We start from the raw sequence: 21,868 nt of genomic DNA on the forward strand, positions 1-21,868 counted from the left end.
CTTATATGTAATTCAAATGCTATAGGTCTTGAATAAATATTTGCGATCATATAAAACTTAATAAAATTTTATAATTTTAATAATACACTTTTTGCGCCGTAGACCAACTAAAAATTAATATTGATTAGCAAATAGGATATGTTTTTCACAAATTTACTTTTTAAATTTATTTTCCAATTATACAGATAACATGAAACAAACAAAAATTTCGAAATTTTCACGTGGTGTTCACGATGTTCACACGAGATAAACTTTTAAAAATATAAGATTCGATATAGGATTTCATGTGAGTGTTAGAAATTTAATATTAATTTTTTCGACCACATTTCTCTTTAAATATTTAATAAATTGAGCTGAAATTTAGTAAGAAAATCTAAAATATAATATATTATTCTTCTTCTTCTTTGGAACTATAAGTTAATTGCTTTTTGAACTTTCTGCTGATCCTCGTCATGTATTGGAAATAACCTTGAAAAGCAGTCAGCTGCATTATTTTCTTTTTCTTTAACATATTCTATACCTTATTGAAACTCTTCTAAACATAATCTCCATCTTAATAATATTAAACTAGGATCTTTTACATTATGTAACCAAATTAGTGCTTCATGATCTGTCTGAATAGTAAATTAAATGTCCGTCCCAATAAATATTGTCTTAGTCTTTTTGTAGCCCAAACGATTCTTCTGTTTTATTTAATACTCTTGAAATATAGCAACAAGGATGTCCATCTTGAGAAAGAACAGCTCCTACTCCAACAAAAATGCTGACATCCGTTGTCAAAACAAATCTTTTATTAAAATCTGGATATTTTAATACTGGTAATTTACACAGAATCTTTTAATAATTCGAAGCTTGTACTGTAGTCTTTTATCCAATTGAAAATAGTTATGTTAATCTATATTATGTGCAAAGTTTTTAATAAACTTTCTGTAATATTCAACTATTCCTAAAAATGATTTCACCCAAAAAAAAATTTTACTTTCAATTTTATCCGAAGAAAAAATTTTACCATAAAAAATGAAATTAGGATTTTTTTTAAATCTACAACAAATTGATTAGTAAAGATAATTTTATAAATAAATTAATTATTGCGTCGTTTTCTGTTTCCAGAATTATTAATTTTGTATTGTCTTCATTATCCAATCGTACATGTCAGCTGTATTAATAAATATTGCATAAGTAATGTTTTCCGAATTAATATACGTTACAGAATTGGGATCAAAACCCACTAATTTGTTATTGAACACAACAGAAGTGCCAGGAAGAAAGTGTGAATAATTCTCACTGGAATTGTAATTATATTCAGTTGTGCAGAAGCAGTCATTTTTAATTTCCGGAAGTCTATCGTAGCACGCGTTTGTTATCGATATAAAAGCGCTTCCCAAATTTTCCGTTTCGATCTGAAAAAATTGAAATGTAAAATAAGTTCCTTTGATTTCTAAAATAAAAATTGAAGAGACATAAACCTTTCTATTGAATTTGAATCCAGTTAATTCCAGACAATTCATGTTTTCCGGTTTCTCGGTTGGTTTTGCTAATTGAATTGGCTTTTGGGACTCATCAAAATTAATGGGCTTTATCAACTGGAAATTTTATTAATATTTTTTTTAGGCTTAAAATCAGAAAAAGAAGACTTCTCACTGATCTACTAACATATGTGGAACAAGAGAACAGTATAACCAACAGATAGTCGAAGAATAACTAATAATAATTAAAAAAAAATCTTTACTTAATAATAATTTATAAAGAAAGTGTTGGGTTATTAAAACTATACTTACTTTGATTAAAGCGAAATTTTCAGAATTAACACTGATACTGTTATTTCCTAGAACTACCTTCTCAATTTTATGAGTCACTTTGTCAGTGTCAGGAGGAATAGCATCTACTTTCGTAGCAATAAAAATATCCTTAGGACAAAAGTAATCAAGATCCTCATCATCATTTCTAGAAAAGGAATGAAAATTCTGCACTAACTTTTCATTTAAATTGCTATCGATTATTTAAAAATTCTCATACTCATTTATTGTACTGAAGCATTCAGCTGAAGAAAGGATCCAATGCTCAGACAAAATAGTGGCTCCACAATATTTATCGTCAATATTACAATTCTCATTTCTTCGTACTGTCACTACGGCCTGTAAAAAAGGTTTACAGTTTATTTTATTCTGACGCGAATAATGAGTGAAGCAAAATTTGTTATAGAAAAAGTATAACAAACAAAATCTTTATATTTTTCATTTGTTAATCATAATTTTCTTAAATTCTCTAATTTCTAATAATATTTTATGAATCATGAATTTTGACGCACATTTGTAAAATTGTAATAATGATCTTATATAAATAAAAAAAAGGTATCAAACAATTGTTATCATTGAATACTATTTCAGCATTTCCGTAAAATTGTCTCTATATATAAATATATGTGAAAATTGATATCATTTTTAAACGTTATAGTCTATGATGTTAAGGTATATATGATTTCAAATAAAATGTATAACTTTCTTTTATTTTGAAAATAGCATTTATTATTCGCTTATTTATTACATTTGCAGGAGTGTGAAAAATTGAAATACAATTTTGTCTTGAAAAATATTGATGTAGTAAAATATGTACTCAGTAGTGAAATTTATTAAAAATAGTTGAAAAATATTTCTTTATAGAATCTTAACCCCTCAGTGATAGCAGAACTGTAAAGTATGATATGGACGTTTTCATCATCTTAAAATAAGCAAAAAGTTTGATTAAATTATCATTTTTCCATTTTAGAGGGTCATTCCAAGAAAGAAGAAATAAGGTAAAGTTTTTCTTCAAATACTTAAAATGACCCATTATCAAAAAACTATATAAAATAAATCCACACTAACAATACCGAAATTACTCATAGAAAATGAGTACAATTTTCCTGCTGTAAAATTAATGGGTTTTCTGCATCTCAGCATTATTATTTTCAGTAAATTTTTCGACGCTGGTGATAAATTATACCAGTAGCTTTCATATCTGAAATTTCAATATTGTTTTTAATATTGTAAATGTCGAAGCGATTACAATGTTACCGACAGAAAGTCACTAGAAAAAACCGGTTATTATTTAAATTCGCCAAGTTCGCTTTAAATTTACTTTTAGTATTTGAATTTGCCGCTCTTTCTAGTTACTTTCTGTCGGTAATGGTAATTTAAAAATTAGACATATTTTTATAAATAACTCACATATTCTGAGAAAGTTGATTACTTTGGTCAATTAAACGTTGACTGGGCAATGTTAAACAAAAGAAACGAAAGATTTGACCCATATTGTACGTAAAAGTGGCAAACGTTTCACTGGGTTCATTTGAATACATGACTAACTGAAGATTTATTAAATTTTCTCTAAACATTATATTAATACGTATATATATATATATATATAAATCCAAAAAGAAGCGTGAAATTAATAAAAATTGAAAAGTTCCTGATTAGAAAAAAATTCTGATTAAATTGGAATTGACGGTCTAGTGATAATCTAGTAACCTTTTGCCTACTTTTAATTGAAGAAAGATAAATAAGGTCAATGGAGGTTAAAAATAAGTAATCACCAGATGGCGCTACAAAATTTAGCCGATCCCAATTAATTAAATTAATAAAACTGAAACGTATAATAAATAAATAATAATAAGTATTTAAATATTTATTTTATAAAAATGATTGAATATGTAAAAAAATTTAGAATTAAACTTATTACCAGGATTATTCGAAAGTTCAAATTATTTACTCAAAAATATCTTACATTCAAGTTGTTGTTAGAAATATTTATTTCTACACCAGTTTTTCAAATGTTTCTTAATTTTTTTTTTAAATTTAAATAAAATAACTGTTAGAAAAATTATATTTTTTAAAAAATGAATAATTTTTATTAAATTTTGAAAAAAAAATCTTTTAAAGTAACAATGGCAATGAAAATTTCACATGCTAGTTTTCAATAATTTTTAAATACCTCGCTTCTTCATGGGGATTTGTATGAAAATTTTGAATTTTTTTTAACCATACCCGAACTCCTGTGAAGCTTATCATTAATACATTTAATCCCAAACTCAAAAAATGAGAAATTGAAAAACAATCACGAATCTCATTAACGAACCTTGTAAAAAATAATGTTATTACATTATAGAAAAGTAGAATTTTCTTTCTTACTTGAAAACGGTTGTCCATCCGTAGGCTTAATAATTTTGCAAATATAAAAAAAAAAAAAAAAATCAGTAATGGAATATAAAATACAAACATTATAACAGATTTGTGTCTTTCAATACAGAGCTTAATTTCCTTTTGTACAATTTTCTCGCCAGAAATTGATACACTATAATCTGTTTTAACAATATTTTTTATTTTTGCTCTGTGAATGAAAAAAAAAACTATTTTGAGACTAAATTTCGATTTTATAGAAAATTAAATGAAATATTATTTATATGATGGAAAATAAATCCACTGTAGGATATTACCCTAATATTTCCAATTGTCCACATGCGTGGCAAATAAAAACAATGAAGATTCCATCGACAGCTAAAATGAGTGTCATTATTGCAAAAGATACCGGCCAATGATGCATCGCTATTGCTATATAATTATTTTTGTCATTTTGATCTATCAAGTAATCGGTGTCCATATAAATGTTTCTTGGTCGAGATTCATTTAATGGTTTTATTATATCCAAAAAAATCGGAATCAGTGGTACAACAAGAAATTCTATCGTGGCTGTATAAAGTAAAACTAAAATACATTATTTTTGAAACTAGTGAACTTGTAAATAATTTTTTTCCCCTTATTTTTAAAAATATTTACTAATTTTAAAAATAACGCATTTAAAATTTTTTTTTTAATTTAATTTTTATTTAATTAATTAATTTTTTTTAGTTTTGCACTAAAAAATATACTTTTACCCTAAAATGTAATTTCAAATTTTGTTACTTACCAACTCGTGCCTTGTTTAGATTCTTCGCTAAAAGTCCATTTCTGTTTAAAATTTCTAATTCCACGTTTGTATTGCACAATAGCCAATCTGCCTTTATTTTAGAAAAAATTAGATGTATCTAAAAGAAATGATTTTTTATTTATTTAATTTAAATATAAAACAATTTTAAAGTTAATAACTTATATAAAACTCGAATAGAGAAAGTGGAAGTCAAATTACTAAGTTGCATCCCAAGTGAAAATTTTTTTTTTTTTTTTTGAAAATAATGTATAGAGAATTTTAATTTATTACTTTATTTTTGTTGACAGAGACAGCAATGTAGGAATTTATACTCGTAAGATTTACTAAGCAAGCTGGGAGGCATGTAAATAAAACGTCCTTTTCGTCCCAATTATTTATCACCGCCAGCAACTAAATAATATTAAACTGTTTCTTTAATTTCCATAATAATTTATTGTAAGCAGTTGTGTAACCCTTCTAGAGTCATTTTTATAAAAAATAAATGACTTTTATAAAAGTTGACAATTGGTTTGACAGCTGTCAACTTGTCAATTTGACATCAATTTATTCATAATCAGCAAAATTGCAAATGTATGCAGACTTTTTTAAAAAAAATCTTTTGAGGTAAAAAATAAATTTAAGAACAATTAAGAGTTTTTAATATTTCCTAAGGACCCTAAAAATTTTAAAATTTTTTTATCATTTTTTTATGAATTCCAAGAATTTAATTTTTTTCAGTACTTTTAATAAAGTTCCCTAACTTTTCCCTGAATTCCCTAACTTTCCTAAACTGTGGCAACCCTGATTTATAGTTTAGTTAAATATTTTCATAGGTGCATGTAGGTATTATTTAAAAACGTTTCGTCAATTATTTAAAAAATATTCAAGAAATTATTAAGAAAGCTATTGTAAAAAATTATTAAAAAATTTTGTATTGTGTACATTAGGCGCAAAATTTTACTTGCGGTATCAAAAAGCTTATAAGACAAAGCCAAAGAAAGAATGAAATTAATTTTTGAGTTGCTTTCGATTGAGAATGCCATAGTCCGATGGAACATGACAAATATTTAATGACTTTTATTTGTGAATTGTATGTTTCCATTAAGACGTCTAGTGTTGAAATAAAAGTGAATCTTTCAAACTTTTCCATACTATAGATAACATCTGATAGTTTTAAACTCCTATTAGTTTTGTATTCCAAGTACAAAATTAACCAGTCTTTAAGTGGAATTTTTGCTAGTTTCTGATGTAATATTCAGCATTGCTTAATGTAAATTTATACTGTTCTGTAAGATAATTATTTTTACCATAGAAAATTCCTGTCGGTTTTTGTGAATCTTTTAAATAAATAATGCAAATTAGTTGAGACTATGTACAGTGTGCATAATAGAGAGAAATCAATTTTTACCCCGTATGAAGTGTGGTCAGTCTGAATGCTGCCTTTCAAGGGAATCGTCTTGCGTGTTGAGGAGGAAAATCAATTTTCTTAGTGGGATTTCGGCTCATTTTTTTCACTAGTTAATACATTGTAGCAAATTTGAACATTTACTTACCTTCTTTATTTTATTTTTACAACTACAAAAGTCTGGATGATTTATCAAGTCACTTGTTCAATCACTCACCTTTCGCAATTTAAAGCACTTCGTGTACTCTATAGTACTATTCACTAATTCACTTAGTTAACTTTTATATTCGTATTGTTTATGGATTTTCACAAACAATACGAATCCTTGAACAATAGCATTTGTAACATATGAATGTCTTTTTTTTTTACCTAATTTGCATATCTACTCTTTTCATATAAGAATAATTTGTTTCTTACCACAAACGGTGATTCCTCTATAGCCATATATTGATAAGGCGCTTCTCTTTTCTTAGTGTCACAAGAGATGTTTCCTTCAAAGCAAACCAAAATTATATTATTACAGAATATAAGTTAATAATTAATTGCAAACACTATTTTACATGTCATAAGATGGTAACTTAGTTTTTTCCGTGATAATATTTATTATAAGATGGTAATTAGGTGAATTTTTTTTTTTACATATTTTTCACTACAAATTATTCTGGTCAACAACAAAAATACATCTTTTAATATAAGTTAATAATAAACACTGAACCGTGGAGCTGTTGACTCCTTGCACTAAACTAATTTTTTTTTTCTTTTTAAATGCTTTATTGAACTACATAATAATTAGAATTTATAAATGATGTCATGTAATATTTAATTTAAAAACCAAAATTAACAATACAAAAACTAACTTGATAAGAAAGCCATTGATTCAAATGTTGAAAAAATAAGAACGAAGTAAATCAACATCATGGCAATATTTTAAAAAAGACACTAATTATGATAAGATATATTGGTAAGTTTTATAAATGTATATCAACGAAGCAGGAAATTATTTTTCATATTTATCATATATTCTTCCGGAACAAATTTTTGAGATTATTCTCATCCAATTATAAGTTTTACTAGTTACTTTTAGAAACTTTTATTTATTATATTGTTTATTGTACCCGATGGCATAACATTCGAGCTCAATAATTGTGTCATCAATATTGCCGGACATTACTCAGACAACATTGCCTCGCAATATTATAATCATTATTTGGGTGATTTTCCACGAAATTATAACTTTTTTTTTTATTTGCAAAAGAGTAACTTTTGCTTAAGAAAAAAAATTTTTTTCGATTATGATATTACTAAAAAAAAATTAATTGTATAAAAGTTGAAAGCAGATTTAAAAATAATTTTTAAGTTATTAAATAGAGAACAGTAGGGAACCAAAAGTGCCCACTTTTTTTTAATATTGATGTATTATTCAACAATATCCATAAAAATGTGATACATAATAACGTAATAAATAACAAAAGAACGTTTGTTAAAATTTGTGACTTTCACATCTATATTTGGATCATTTTGTTTAATGATTATTTATAGTCGATTGAAATTTTTATTCTACCACTATGTTCTCTTTAAGAATGTAAGTTATGAATGGTAAATATAAAAAAATGACACAGGCTAACGAAATGCAAAATGTTTCTATAACTGCTAATAATGGTACATCAACAAACAGAACCTAATTGATAATCTGAATGTAAGAATCCGGTTTCAAATTGTATTACAAAAAAATTGTTTAAAGCTAGAAATTAATAAATTGTAAATTGTATCAATATTGTATTAAAAAAAAATTACCTGGATTTTTTGATTAATTTAAAAAAATTTTTAGAATACTAAAGGCGTAACGCTTAAAATTCTAAACAAACTCTACGTCAACAATCAATTTAAAGTGAAAACGGAATTTTCATCATTAGCAGAAAAATATTTACGATCATCAGTGGAAAAGATTGATTTTTCGAATAATATTAATGCAATAAATACTATCAATTCTTGGATTACAATTGACACTAATAATAAAATTAAACATCTGTTTAATGTCTTAAATTTTAAACACAGTTTTTTTTAAGGACATCAAATTGGGACAAAAAATGTCCCAATATCAAAATTGTTTAAACGCAAAGTTTTGATACTTTTTTTGTCTCAATTTAATATACTTGGAAAAAGTGAAAAAAAATCGCATTTTGAAGTGAGATTTTAATTTTAATTTAATTTGAAAATTAGCAAATAGTGATAACAATTTATTTACAGCTTTAGATAAATTTGGCGAAAGAATCAGTATGATTTTCACAATATGTCGTTTACTTCAAAAGGTAAATGAAAGGATAAATTCTTTCTTTACAAACCGAGATTTCCGAATTTCTTCAGAGTTTTTTTAGTAAATACTGTCCCAGTAATGTTTCATAAAAAAGTTGTAATTTATGGAAATCTTATTGAACTAAAAGGATCATTTGTCGAAGTACCTTATGAGGTAAAAACATGACAGAAACTTCATTTATCCACACAGAACTTAATATACTTTCAGAATATTTTCACTAACTTTAAGAATATATTATAGTTTCAGAATGTTTCAAAAAAAAATTTTATAAATATATGTACATACAAAATTTTTTGCATTAAAAACCCATTTTTACTTTTACATTAAAATTACGTGTCTATAATTTTACACATCGAGTAAATTTTTATTCTTAATAATTATAAACATACTAAAGGGTGAAGAAATATCAATTTTGATTTTTCTTCCGGATGAAATTAATGAAATTAATGAAATTAATGAAATTAATGGTCTTAAAAATATGGAAAGAAAAATGGAAAATTACAGTCTTGAAGATATCAGAAAAAAAGGATCTAGAAAATTAGTCCGTCTTCGTTTGCCTCGATTTAATGTCGAAAGCACAATACAAGTCAAAGACATCTTGCAAGAGGTAAATTTTAATTAAAGTATACTATTATTTATTTTTAAATAAAAAAATAATTATTACTTATATTGTAGATGGGTATAAAATCGATTTTTTCCAAATCAGCCAACTTCAACCGAATTTCAAACTCACCAACTTTTGTGAATAAAATTTTGCAAAAAGTTTTCATTGAAGTTGATGAGAATAGTGCCGAATCAGTTGCTACTAGTGGTAAAGTTAAAATAATATTTTTATTATTATATGTTAGAAAACATCATATTTAATTAATATTAAAAAATTTAATGAAATAAATTTCTTTTTATAGAACACCATTGAAGTTCGGCAGCATTCTTCTTTCCGAAAGATTTTAACGTTAATCATTCTAAGATTATTAAACGCTTTAGTTATAATTACAGAATTATTTTTTTGAATATTGTAAATTTCGATCAAGAGTAAAAAATAATAAATGAATGATTAAATTTGAAAATTGAAAATTGTTTAAAATTGAAAATTTTTTAATTTACAATTTACTGTTATCAAAACGAAGTAAATACAAAGAAGGACGTTGGAAGACTGACTATAGAAACACAATTCTAAAAAACGACAATCGACTTACATCCTTTTCTAGATAATAAAAATCGTTAAAAATAATTGTCACCCTTTACAGAAGGAATAAAAGATTTATTAAAAATTCATCTGTTCCATGATATTATTTCTAACCTATAATTACGTTTTACTCAATTCTATAGATCGGGAGGCGTAGGAATATTAAAATTTCTCTTTAAAGCAGTGAAGAGGGTAGCAAAGACAATGTAACTATAATTATAGATTCAGTATAATGCTTGACACAAAGAAGGAAAGAACAAGTTAAATCAAACTATTATTATTTTTCGTTAAGTTCTGTTTCCAAATAAGATCTTTGAAATGAATAAAAAATATGTTAATTTCCTCCATTTGTTCTAATTTATCGATCGACAAACTTTTTCCATAAAAAATCAGAAGTTTGAATTATTTTTATTCAACATTTAAAAAGTAAGTTTTAACTAAGAGAAGTAGGTAATAATTTAAATCATATTTTAAGTAATATTTTAAGTAATATTTGAAGTCATTTTTTAAATCATATTTCATGAAGAACATTTTTTGATAAAAACGAATGATTGTAGAAAATGGAAAATATAAAAATTAGAAATACTGACGTTATTGAAACGTTACTTCAAACAATGTCCTATGTTGGTGTTTGGAGACCAACATTTCTAACATCACTCTGGACCATTCGAATTTATACTCTTTATAGTTTTATCGTGATACTAAATTTGCTATTCTTTAGCATGACATTCATTATTATTTTATATCAAAATAAAGACAGACCAGATGTTTTTACAGAAAATATTTTTATTTCCACCTCTTTATGCCTACTGGCCTTCAAAGTAATATATTTCAACATTCATCGAAATGATGTGATAAATTTATTGAATTTACTTTTGCAAAACAATTGTACTCATTTTGGTAATAGTAAAGAAATTGAAATTTATAGAAAATTTCAGATTAAAGGAAGGTTAGTATAGGGGGAAATAATTTAATCCAATTATTACTCTTAAATATTCTCTCAAATTTTGCAGTTTTTCAGATTCATTGCACGGCTATTCTTGGCTTCTTCTTTATTTTTCTCAACAGTTTACTTAATATGGCCATTAAGAAAAGGGGAGGCAATTACTCTACCATTAAAGAGATGGCTTCCTTATTCTATTGTTTCGAGAAAGGCATTTTGGATGACTTATATATTTGAATGTATATCAGTTTATTATGGTGCTTTTACATACTCATCATTTGAATCATTATTGGCAAATTTTATGCAACAAATTTGCGCCCAACTTGATATTCTCACGGAGCGTTTGTTTCAAATTACGAAGATAAGAAATAATATTAATGAAAAGGTGGACATTTACAAAGAGGAATGTAAATTCGTAAGGGAATGTGTAAACCATCACGTTTGTATTTTTTTGTAAGTTTACATTATTTTCTAAAATGATAAAAAGAACAGAATTTTTATCAAATTCCTCGAATGAATTTTTAATTATTTTCATAAAAAATAAAATTCATCTCAAGAATTCAATTATTTTTTAAAAATTTAATTGAATTCCTTGAAACAATATTCAATTATTTTCAAAAATTTTTTATAAAAAGTTCTTAAAAAAATTTTAATAAAAATTTTTACAAGAATTCAATTATTTTCAAAATTATAATAAAAAATTAAAAAAAAACAGAGTCAACTTTTTTTGAATTCTTATTGTCTTATTTCAGAATGGAAAAAAAATTAAATGACATTTTTGGTTTTTTGGTATTCACCCAATTCTTTTTTACCACTTTCAATTTGTGTACTTGCGGATTTCATTTAACAAAAATAACCTCAAATGATGCGTATTTTTGGTTCTTTTGTATGCTTATATGGTGTTTTATATTCCAAATCTTCACTCAATGTTACTTTGGAGATGAAATGACAAATAAGGTCAAACAAATTTTGTTTATACTTTAAATTGATAATTACAAAAATATTCAGCAAATAGAAAAAATAAAATAAAAATTCAAATAATAATAATAAAAATGAAAATAAAAATAATATAATAATAATAATAAAAATTCAAATAAAAATTTTAAATAAAAATAAAAATTAAAAATCCGTATTACAGAGTTTATCTATTGTTGATAAAATATGTCAAATGGACTGGGATTTATTAAGTCTACAAACGAAGAAAAAATTGATATTCATAATGATAAGGGCTAGCTATCCCATTCAGCTTACCGGTGCTTCGCTTATTGTCTTTTCTATAGAAACATTTTGTAAAGTAATCCATTTTTCCTTTGTTTATTAATTGCAATATGTTCTATTTGTCTTTAAAAAAAAAATTAATATTATAAATTGTTATAAATTTTCTCTTTACAGATTATTAAAGCTTCTTATTCATCTTTCAGTTTACTAAAGAAAACAAATTGAACTAAATTGATGACATTTGAAATTGTAGCCCATTTTAACGACTTCAACTTTAAAATGTGAATTATTAAAAACTTCAATAAATATTTTGAAACAATATTCAAAATTTTTGGTAAAAATATAGTAAATAGATCTTATAAATATTAATTTCTCACCTTTCCATAATATTTTAAATATTAAAATACTTACTAAGTACTTCTGTCAAAAATTATAATAAATAAAAATTGGACAAATTTATTGTTTTCTATACTTGCTTCAAGTAATTTAGAAACAGTGATACAATTTTTATTTTTAATTATCGAATTACAGTAAACATAAAATAATTGAAATAATACAAACTTATATCTAGAAAAAAACTTGTTTTTAGAAAATTTTTCTGTTTAGAGAAATAATTTTAAAGTCAAAAATAAACAAAAACGGAGTTAATAACTTCTTTTAAATTTGTTAAACAAAGAAGAGAAAAATCGGTTTTACCTTTTTTTAGAAGTTAATTCATTATACCGTTTGAAAAATTCTTTTATTATTCTCAGTCAACGTGGCTCACAATCAGTCTGTAAGAAAATATTTTATTTTTATTTTATTTATATTATATTTTAAATAAAATATGAAAATATTTTTTATTTAAATAAATTTATTTAAAATACTATTTTATTCAATAAGTATTGAATGATTTATTTCTTAAAAAAATTATAATAAAAAAAAATTCTTGAAATTAGTTATTTAAAAATATTTTTAAATAATTTTTTTGAATGATAATCCCGTTTGTTGAAATAAATAAATAATTGAATTTTTTTTATGTATAATTGAAAAATTTGCAAATAATTGAAATTTGGTTTTGATGAGAACAATTGAATTTTTGGGAAATATTAAAAAAGAATAAAATTTTTGAAGAATTTCAATTGCAAAATCGAAACAAGATGATTTTTTCATAATTTTAATCATATAATAAAGCAGATTTTTAAAAATATTTTATTTATTTTTTTATAGACAATTATGTTAGTTTTCAAAAATAAATTTTTTAAAAGAATTTTTGGAAAACTTAAAAAAATAACCAATTTTTTTTGAAGAATTTTAATTAAAAATTTTGAAAATGATTGTTTTCTTCAAATTTTTAATAATAATTATAAGAATTTAGATGTTTAAAAAAATTTTAATTTAATTATTTTATGGAGATGTATTTTTTGGAAATATGTAAATAATTGAAAATAATTTAATTAATTTAAAAAAATTTGTAATTTAATTTTAACTAATTTAAAATTTTAATTTATTCTAAGAATTACTTTTTTTCAAATAATTTCTTAACATACTTTCTTTTAAACTAATTTTCATTTTGATTTTTCACTATAATTTTTAAAAATTCAATTATTTCTAAAATTTGCAATTAAATTTTTTCAAAATTTGTTTTTTGACAATTTTAAAGAAATTAAAAAAAAATAAATGATTTTGTTTTTTTACTACAATTTATATACCTAATTTTCATTTTAATTTTTCATTATAATTTATAAGAATTTAATTATTCCTAAAACTTGAAATTAAAATTATTTTAAAATTGTAATAAAATTAAAAAAAAAAATCAATTATTTTGAATTAAATTTATTTCTAAAAGTCGCAATTTAAATTTTTATAAATTTTTTTTCGAATATTTTAATGAATTAAAAAAAAAACCGATTATTTTCAATAAACTTTTACAAAATTTTAATTAGATATTTTAAAACTTTCTAAATACAAGTAATTTTTATTTTTATTTTTTCATTATAATTTTTGAGAATTTAATTATTTCTAAAAATTGCAATTAAAATTTTTAAAAATTTGTTTTTCGTATAAATTTTAATAAAATTTTAAAAAAATTATTTATTCTGGATAAAATTTTACAAAATTGAAATTATTTTAAAAGTTTTCAATTTTAATAAGTAATTTTTATTTTGATTTTTTATTATAATTTTTGAGAATAATTCAATTATTTCTAAAATTTTCTATAATTTATTTTTTTACAATTTTAATGAATTTTTTAAAGAAATCAATCATTTTGATTTTTCATTACAATTTTTGAGAAAACATTTATTTCTAAAATTCGCAATTAAAATTTTTTAAAATTTGTTTTTCGAATATTTTAATGAATTTAAAAGAAACCAATTATTTTCAATAAACTTTTACAAAGTTTTAATTAGGTATTTTAATGCTTTCTGATTCTAATTAATAATTTTTATTTTTAGTTTTCATTATAATTTCTGAGAATTTAATTATTTCTAAAATTTGCAATTAAAATTTTTGAAAATTTCTTTTTCGACAATTTGAATGAAATTTAACCAAAAATCAATCATTTTTATTTTTTATTATAATTTTTAAGAATTTAATTACTTCTAAATCTCGCAATGAAAATTTTCCAAAAAATTTGTTTTCTGAAAATTTTAATAAATTATTTAAAAAATCAATTAGTTTCACACTTGCCTTTTTAATTTTGCTGAACTTCAACTTCAACTTCAACTTTCGGTTTTGGTTTCAAAATGACCATAAAATTATTTGAAACTCCAGCTCGATTGTAATTAGTCCTGATGCTTAGATGACTCTTAAATGGATTGGAATCATCAAAAATATAATCGACATCTCCCAAAGTAGATTGAATAGTATTTTTCATTTCCTCGCGATATTCTTCCATAATTGTTGTCACTATTAAAGGACAATTATTGAATCGTGACCAAAATTTTAAAAGACTTGGCAACACTTTTACTTCCGAAACATCTGTTGTCTCAGGATCAACAATATCAGTTGCCATCAGAATATTCGGTTCTGCAATATTTCTTCCCTCACAATCTTCATAGCATGACGCCAGGAATCCGAGAGTAAGTTTCTTCTCCTTCTTTTTACATTCACGACAAATTTCCATTTGATCAGGTTTTATTCCCAATTCAGCGGCTGGATCAATGAATAAAATCGTGAGTTCCTTTAAATCAGGAATTAAATGCAACAGTGCCTCCCAGAATTCCGTGTAGTCAGGTTGATGTAAATTCTTCATGTAGATTGTCAATTTGGAAAGAGTTGTTAATTCGAGTATTTGCAAAGCATTAAAGGTTGATAGAATAGTGCCGAATGTGACGGTTAACCAATATTTCAAATCATCACCAACATTTAGAGAAAGATTCTTTGACTTTGAAAATTTTTCCAAAAAGTCCCCCATGTTGGTGATTTTTTCCAAAGTTGGGGACAATTGTATCGCGTGTAAAACGGACGTTGCTAGCATCTGTAACTGTACTTCGCCACCTTTTTTAATTCTGTTGGACAATTGAAGTCTTAGTTGGAATGATTTTTTTAAATTTGCACAATCCTTGTCGTGAATCGAACTGCTGGGATGATCCTTGCAAAAAGTCGCAACTGGACAACCCGGACAATTTTTTAATAAAGTTTGTCTACTTTCGTAGCATACAAAGCACGATCTTGGGAAATATAATAAAAACGCAGCGTTTGGATTTTCAAATAGTTTCGGGCAACGTGACTCAATTTCTTCCAATATGCGCATTTTTTCCTTACGCCATGTATGAACATCGCAACCTCGAAGCTTTTCATAGAGATGAGAAACGCCTTCTTCTTTCATCATTGCGTGAATTGTTTTACATAAATCCTTATGTTCGGGCCAATGATCCATTTGGTGCACTTCAGAGCAGTAGGAAATCATTTTACAACGACTGCATCTCTTTAAATCGTCTGTTGCTTGACAAATAAAGCAGGCATTCGGGTAAAATTCGATGTCCATTTTGTAAAATTTCCTATTTTCCTTGTTACGGCGTTTTAACTCTTAAACAAAAAAAATAATTCATTATTGATAAAAAAAAATGTAATCACTAAATAATTTATTTCAATTTATTAAACAAAGGAAAATAGGTATTACTAAAAAATTGTACATATTCCTTCTTGTTAATAGTAAAATTATTGCATTTAATGTAAATCATCTCGTAAATTAATCGTTTTTTTATAAGAAGTTTCATAATCCAAAATTTCTGCATCGTCAAAATTAAAAGAATGATTATATTCAATTTGATGTTTGTTCACAACAGAATCGAGGTTTTTGTTTTTGTTCACTAATTCTTTTTTTCAAAGTGCGTTTCGATTCACATACGTGGCTAGGCAACTATTACAATTAAATTTATAAACAATATCCCACTTTCACGTTAAGTCCATTCTTAATTTTATTACAGAGCTTAGGCTTTTTTCTACACTGCGAATCCGGGTAATAAGGCTTGAATAGAAAGGTATTAGAAATTATTTCATCATCAATAGGAAGACGAAAATTTGAAATACTTCTGAATTCCAGTTTTGTCTGCTAGATTTGAATACTTCTAATAAGGCAAATTTGAATGTAAAGCGAATCCTTTTCAATGCTCAAAGTTTACAATATTAGAAGGAACAGGCACAGGAAATCAATGGTTTGAACTTGGATCAATTAATTATTAGTGAAAATGGTAAAAAAAATTTGTTAAAATATTTTCAAAAAGAAAAAAGATTTGGCCCATGGGGGGATCGAACCCGCGACCTTCGCGTTATTAGCACGACGCTCTAACCAACTGAGCTAATGGGCCAACTGTATGATCAGGCTCCTGAATACATATTTTAGTAAAATTGAAGGTGTGGCCTTCCTCTGAGTGCACGCTGTGGAGATTCTGCTCCTTTCCCTCACTTCAAAGTGTTTCGTATAGCAACCGTTGCTATGTTGCACTAGTGACTAGACTGTAGCGAGAAGTCAGAAGTCTGCGCAATGTGAGTGAAGCCAGTTGACGCATACACGTGTACACTAGTTGGGAACGTGTTTTAAATGTAAAAAAATATAAAATTTAATAAATTATCAACTATCAAACTATCAAATTTGGTTCTTATTTCTTGTAAACTACAATCGTGATGTTTTGTGAAAAACGCTTAGTATCACTACAAAGTATTTCTCATCTTTTTGATCATTTGTATTTGTAAACATACCTAGTCTAACCTATAGCCTTCTTCTAGGCGTACATGTGACGTTGCATACATATAGATTGAAGTGTCAATTTCAAAATAATCAACATGACAGATTAATTGTTTCTGATATTTTATTTCGACTTTAACAAGTTTTTATATTACGTTTACAAATTTTTTGATATCGTTTTCTTTATTTACAACCTAAATATACCTAATTAGCATACGTGTCACCGGTTAACTACCAATATAAATTTTCTATTTTTTATTTACTTATAAATTCGAGTAAACCAAAAGTGGCCCTATTGTCTTTACTTATATTTTCTACAAAAAATAACAACTGATAACAAAAGTTAAATTGCTCTTAAACACAAGTGGTCAACATCAATTTAAACAATCTAAAATGATAGCCGGCGAAATCGTTTTCAATTGAAATTAATGTCAATAGAGATAATCTGCGATAAGTTAACATTTCTTTTTCTTTTTTTTTTTGATAGCGTAAGTGAATGAAAGTGAAAATTTCCATCAGTTGCAAAATAACGTACAACAAAAGTTATTTATTATATGCCATTTCAAGAAGCGATGGATTCATTGCAAAAACAGGTGGAGTGTCTTTTGAAAGATAGAAATCTTTCGAATTTAAAATTTAATTTTTCAAATGCTTGCAAGGATGGTGAAAATTATTTGGGTTCGGTGTATCGGGTTAAAGTTAACGGTGAGAAGAATGGTGAACATGAAGAATTGAATTTAATTATAAAATGTATTCCGGCCGATGAGGAATTGAGGGTGCTTATAAGATCTGCAGATATATTTATAAATGAAACTGCCTTCTATGAGGAGAGACTGCCACTTATTAATAATTTACTGAAAGAATATAATTTACGATATGAGGACTGTCCTGCTTACTATGGAGCGTGCAAAACACATAAGAAAGAGGTACTTGAATTTTTTAATTTTAGAACTGTTTTCTATCTACACTACTAAAAAATACATAAAAAATGGGTTTTAAAAGTCGCCAACACTAAATTTTAAGATGCTTCTTTACAAACATAACATAACTTAAGTTGTTTTTAATATATAATTTATAGAATATAAGATATCAAAGTATCTTAAAACAAGATGTCTTCTTTTCTACAATAATACTGTTATTTAAATTTATACTAATCTCACTTTCTACTTATAATTACAGATCCTGATTTTAGAAGATTTGAAACCTCAAGGATTTGTGTTGAAAAAAACAAAAATATTAGATTATCAACATGCTGTTATTACAGTACGACATCTTGGTAAATTTCACGCTTGCAGTTTTGCTCTGCGAGATAAACGACCAGCTGAATTCGAGTCTTTTCGAAAAATAAAAGAACCGCTCTTTTTCGAATCAGGCTGCTATACTAAAAATGTCGATCTAATTATGGAAGCTGCTATTATGGTAAAATTATGTTTTAACCTCTTAGTATTAAAAAAAGTATACTCTTTTTTAAAGCTTTAATCTTTAAACTAAAGATAACATTTTTGATTTTAAATTCATTTTTCTGCTATTATTTGGTATCTCTACGAAAATTAAAGTTTTACATTTCTTCAGGCGGTGGAAAATGATGAACAACATTACATCGATAAAGTTAAGCGACTCAAGAAAAATGCACAAGAAATTTTGGATTTCTCAGTTGATGGTAGAAATGCAGAACCGTATACAGTTCTTAACCATGGCGATTTATGGACTTACAATATGTTGTTCAAATACAATGAGGTAAGTATGTTTTCATTTCAAAATATAGAGCGAAACTATTGTATTCTAACATCCCATTTTCTGTCTGAAATAAATATTTAATATTTCTATTATGCCAGAGGAGACTAAATTTTATTCCTTAATTTCTTGGCAGAAAGCAGAAAAAAATTTGTTAAATGGCGATAATTTTTTAAATTATACAATGTTGCAATTATTCTTATAGAAATCAGAACCAGTAGATGTACGTCTCCTGGACTTCCAACTAAACAGATTCGTTTCCCCGGCAATGGATATTCATTACACGTTCTACACTTGTCTCACGCAGGAAATGAGAGACAATTATTACGACGAATTGTTACATCATTATCATGACTCGTTATCACAACAGTTAAAGGAACTGGATTGTGACGTGGAAAAACTATTTCCATTTGAAGCTCTTATGGAACAACTAAAACGTTTTGGCGGTTATGGCGCTTGCATGTCCATCATAGACATTTATGTTTTCACTCTTCGAGACGAAGAGAAAGCGGAACCATTTTTTTACATTGATTTTATAAGAAAACTACCGGCGCTATTGAAGACTAATAAATTTTATCATGAAATGCTGAGAAATGCAATTAAAGACATGGTACATAGGAATTATATATAAATTTTAACAGAATTTTAAATTTTAATACAAATTTTGTATTTTACTATTTGCAATTTAGTAAATTTTCAAAATCCTATATATACTACAAAAAATATCAAAAAACCAAAAAATTGGTTGATATTCAGTTTTCTTGAAAGTATCAAAGTGATGTTAAATTGGATCAAATTGATATAAAAAATTTAGATTAATTTGAGATTTGATCCACGTTGCAATTTGATACTTTTAAGTTAACAGTGTTGTAGTTATAAAGCAGTAGCTATTTTTTTTTTGCTTGTATATAAAATTTTATGTTAATTTTTAAGAAATTTTAAAAATAATCTTTTACTAAAATTTACTACAATCTTTTGTGTTGATTTATCTAATTATCTTTCTTTTTTAATTATAAATAAAACGTAGGTAGTTTCGATAAGAAAAAGATAGTTATGTTAAAAACACTTTACCGGTAAATAAATCTTGTTACATAATTGTATCAAATCAACTTTTTAATGAAAAAGCAAAATCTTTTCTAAGTATTTTGACCTTGATAAATGTTTTTATACATATAACAATATTAGATTTCATAGATAAGGTTTTATATACAAATATTAAAGTAATGTTGATTTATTTCAAAACAAACTTTTTAAGAAACAGTTGTGTTTCCTTATTACAAGATAATCTAATAACAAATATGTATTCTTTCAAATATTTGTAATAATAAAATAAGATTTTTAAAATGCGTAATTTTAATACTTTTGAATTTATTTTCAAAATTCTTAGTTTTAAATGATCGCTTTTCACGCTCGACTTTGTTACTTCTGCATTTTTATTCATAATAATAATAAATGTAATAATTATTCATTACTACAGTAAATGTTACTGTCCCATTTATTATTTGGCAAATTACAAAATTTTATATTTTCAACTAAAAACATCAATTTTTCAATAATTTCAGATTCAAAATTCAGGAAATTTACTTTATTAACTATTCTTTTTCGCAAGGATTAAATTATTTAAAAAAAGTTTTAATAAAATTCTTGATAAAGAATTAAGTTAATTTCAAAATGTTTAATAAAACATTCTTTGGAAGAATTCAATTATTTTTATAAACAGTAAAATTCATCGCAGGAATTCAATTATTTTCAAAACAATTTTAATAAAATTTCACGAAAAGATTCAATTCTTTGAAAAAAATTTTTAATAAAATTCTTGTTAAGAATTAAATTCTTTTCAATAATTTTAATAACATTCTTTCGAAGAATTAAGAATTTGATTCTTTTTATAAATAATATTTTTTGCGAGAATTCAATTTCAATACCTAAAATTTTAATTAAATTTTCTCAAAAGAATGCAAAAGAAATTAATAAAGTTTCGATATTTAAGCAAAAAGAAAAGTTTTTATTCCTTAGAAATTTTACTTTTTGAAATGTTATTTCTCCACAAAATGCTTAATTGAAATTTGATGTAAATTTGATTGATATCCACTCATGAAACTAAAAATTTGTACATACAAAAAAATCTCAAAAATGTTTAAAGTTAAAAATATTTTCCAAATTATATTTTTTTTATTTTTATAACAAAATTAAAAGTTTTTAAACTATGATTGTAAGATACGAATCGTTTTTTTAGGATTCAGGAGAAAATTTTCAAAAGCTGATAAAATCTATAATTATCAAAAAAATAGAGTTAAACATAAATTTAATATTTTAAGAGGATGACAAATTTGACCAGTCGCTGTTGAATTAAAAAAAATGTGTGAATAATTTAATTTTCAAAATATTATATTGAAAAAAAAGTTCCAAAATGATGAAAAATTAGGTACATTTGTTTTCGAAAGTAAATATTTTTCCTACTTGGAAAAGTTCAATGACGAATCTAACCTAAAATTTGAAAATTATTTCATGGTATAACCAATTTTTATTCGGATTTCTTACCCAAATGTAATATTTAATGTTTTCCTTATTATTAAGAATAACATTCTCCACATTTGTACGAAAAAATATTTACATTAAAATATTTTTTTACTACATTAAAGATCAAATTGACCAAACCATTAAAATTATTAAAGGTTTAGAACAAGTTTAAATAACATCAATTACATTGAGTGAGAATTTAGCTAAATATTCAAAAATTACCTTTTATAAACTATTAACTACTCCAGTAATTAATTTTTCGATTTCCTCTTTTCCTTTGAGCGGTCTAAGGAAAATAAAACAGCAATAAAATATTCGTTTCGCGTTCGTTGAGCAATCGTACAGAAAAGGCCAGTCCAGAGCAGAAGAGAAATATTTCAGTGTAATTCAGGGTTGTGAAAGTTATACAATTTAAGCTGATTCTACAAAACTAAGCA

At 24.9% G+C, this 21,868-nt stretch overlaps 4 protein-coding genes and 1 non-coding gene across 8 annotated transcripts; 1 reads left to right on the forward strand and 4 right to left on the reverse strand.

The window, feature by feature from the left end:
• Window positions 1-1,093: 1,093 nt before the first annotated feature.
• On the reverse strand, window positions 1,094-10,282 carry LOC122502270. Of its 3 annotated transcripts, none has more exons than XM_043612223.1 (6): window positions 9,394-10,282; window positions 6,764-6,837; window positions 2,017-2,135; window positions 1,779-1,944; window positions 1,467-1,583; window positions 1,094-1,400 (listed from the first exon to the last, which is right to left on the reverse strand). In XM_043612223.1, the coding sequence occupies exons 1-6, from the start codon at window positions 9,428-9,430 to the stop codon at window positions 1,116-1,118; spliced, it is 798 nt and encodes a 265-aa protein (XP_043468158.1). In that variant the 5' UTR covers window positions 9,431-10,282; the 3' UTR covers window positions 1,094-1,115. The 3 variants fall into 3 exon arrangements, with proteins under 3 accessions (XP_043468158.1, XP_043468156.1, XP_043468157.1); XM_043612221.1 differs by having other exon boundaries at window positions 9,325-10,282; XM_043612222.1 differs by lacking the exon at window positions 9,394-10,282 and adding an exon at window positions 7,204-7,266.
• Window positions 2,639-4,750, reverse strand: LOC122502271. Of its 2 annotated transcripts, XM_043612225.1 has the most exons (6): window positions 4,472-4,750; window positions 4,255-4,365; window positions 4,023-4,113; window positions 3,207-3,343; window positions 2,865-2,997; window positions 2,639-2,718 (listed from the first exon to the last, which is right to left on the reverse strand). In XM_043612225.1, exons 1-6 carry the CDS (start codon window positions 4,633-4,635, stop codon window positions 2,665-2,667), a joined length of 690 nt encoding a protein of 229 aa, XP_043468160.1. In that variant the 5' UTR covers window positions 4,636-4,750; the 3' UTR covers window positions 2,639-2,664. The 2 variants fall into 2 exon arrangements, with proteins under 2 accessions (XP_043468160.1, XP_043468159.1); XM_043612224.1 differs by having other exon boundaries at window positions 4,023-4,365.
• Window positions 10,283-12,483: 2,201 nt separating the features above from the next.
• Window positions 12,484-21,819, reverse strand: LOC122502246. Its single transcript, XM_043612191.1, has 3 exons — window positions 21,654-21,819; window positions 14,678-16,018; window positions 12,484-12,780 (listed from the first exon to the last, which is right to left on the reverse strand). The coding sequence occupies exon 2, from the start codon at window positions 15,975-15,977 to the stop codon at window positions 14,682-14,684; it is 1,296 nt and encodes a 431-aa protein (XP_043468126.1). The 5' UTR covers window positions 15,978-16,018; window positions 21,654-21,819; the 3' UTR covers window positions 12,484-12,780; window positions 14,678-14,681.
• Window positions 16,727-16,800, reverse strand: Trnai-aau. The gene has a single exon. It is a non-coding gene; the product is annotated as a tRNA-Ile (tRNA).
• On the forward strand, window positions 16,907-19,644 carry LOC122502248. The gene is made up of 5 exons (XM_043612195.1): window positions 16,907-17,035; window positions 17,665-18,103; window positions 18,357-18,596; window positions 18,750-18,914; window positions 19,117-19,644. Exons 2-5 carry the CDS (start codon window positions 17,732-17,734, stop codon window positions 19,540-19,542), a joined length of 1,203 nt encoding a protein of 400 aa, XP_043468130.1. The 5' UTR covers window positions 16,907-17,035; window positions 17,665-17,731; the 3' UTR covers window positions 19,543-19,644.
• Window positions 21,820-21,868: the final 49 nt, after the last annotated feature.

This window comes from Leptopilina heterotoma, unplaced genomic scaffold, assembly GCF_015476425.1.
Source record: "Leptopilina heterotoma isolate Lh14 unplaced genomic scaffold, ASM1547642v1 Lhet_224, whole genome shotgun sequence".
NCBI lineage: Eukaryota > Metazoa > Arthropoda > Insecta > Hymenoptera > Figitidae > Leptopilina > Leptopilina heterotoma.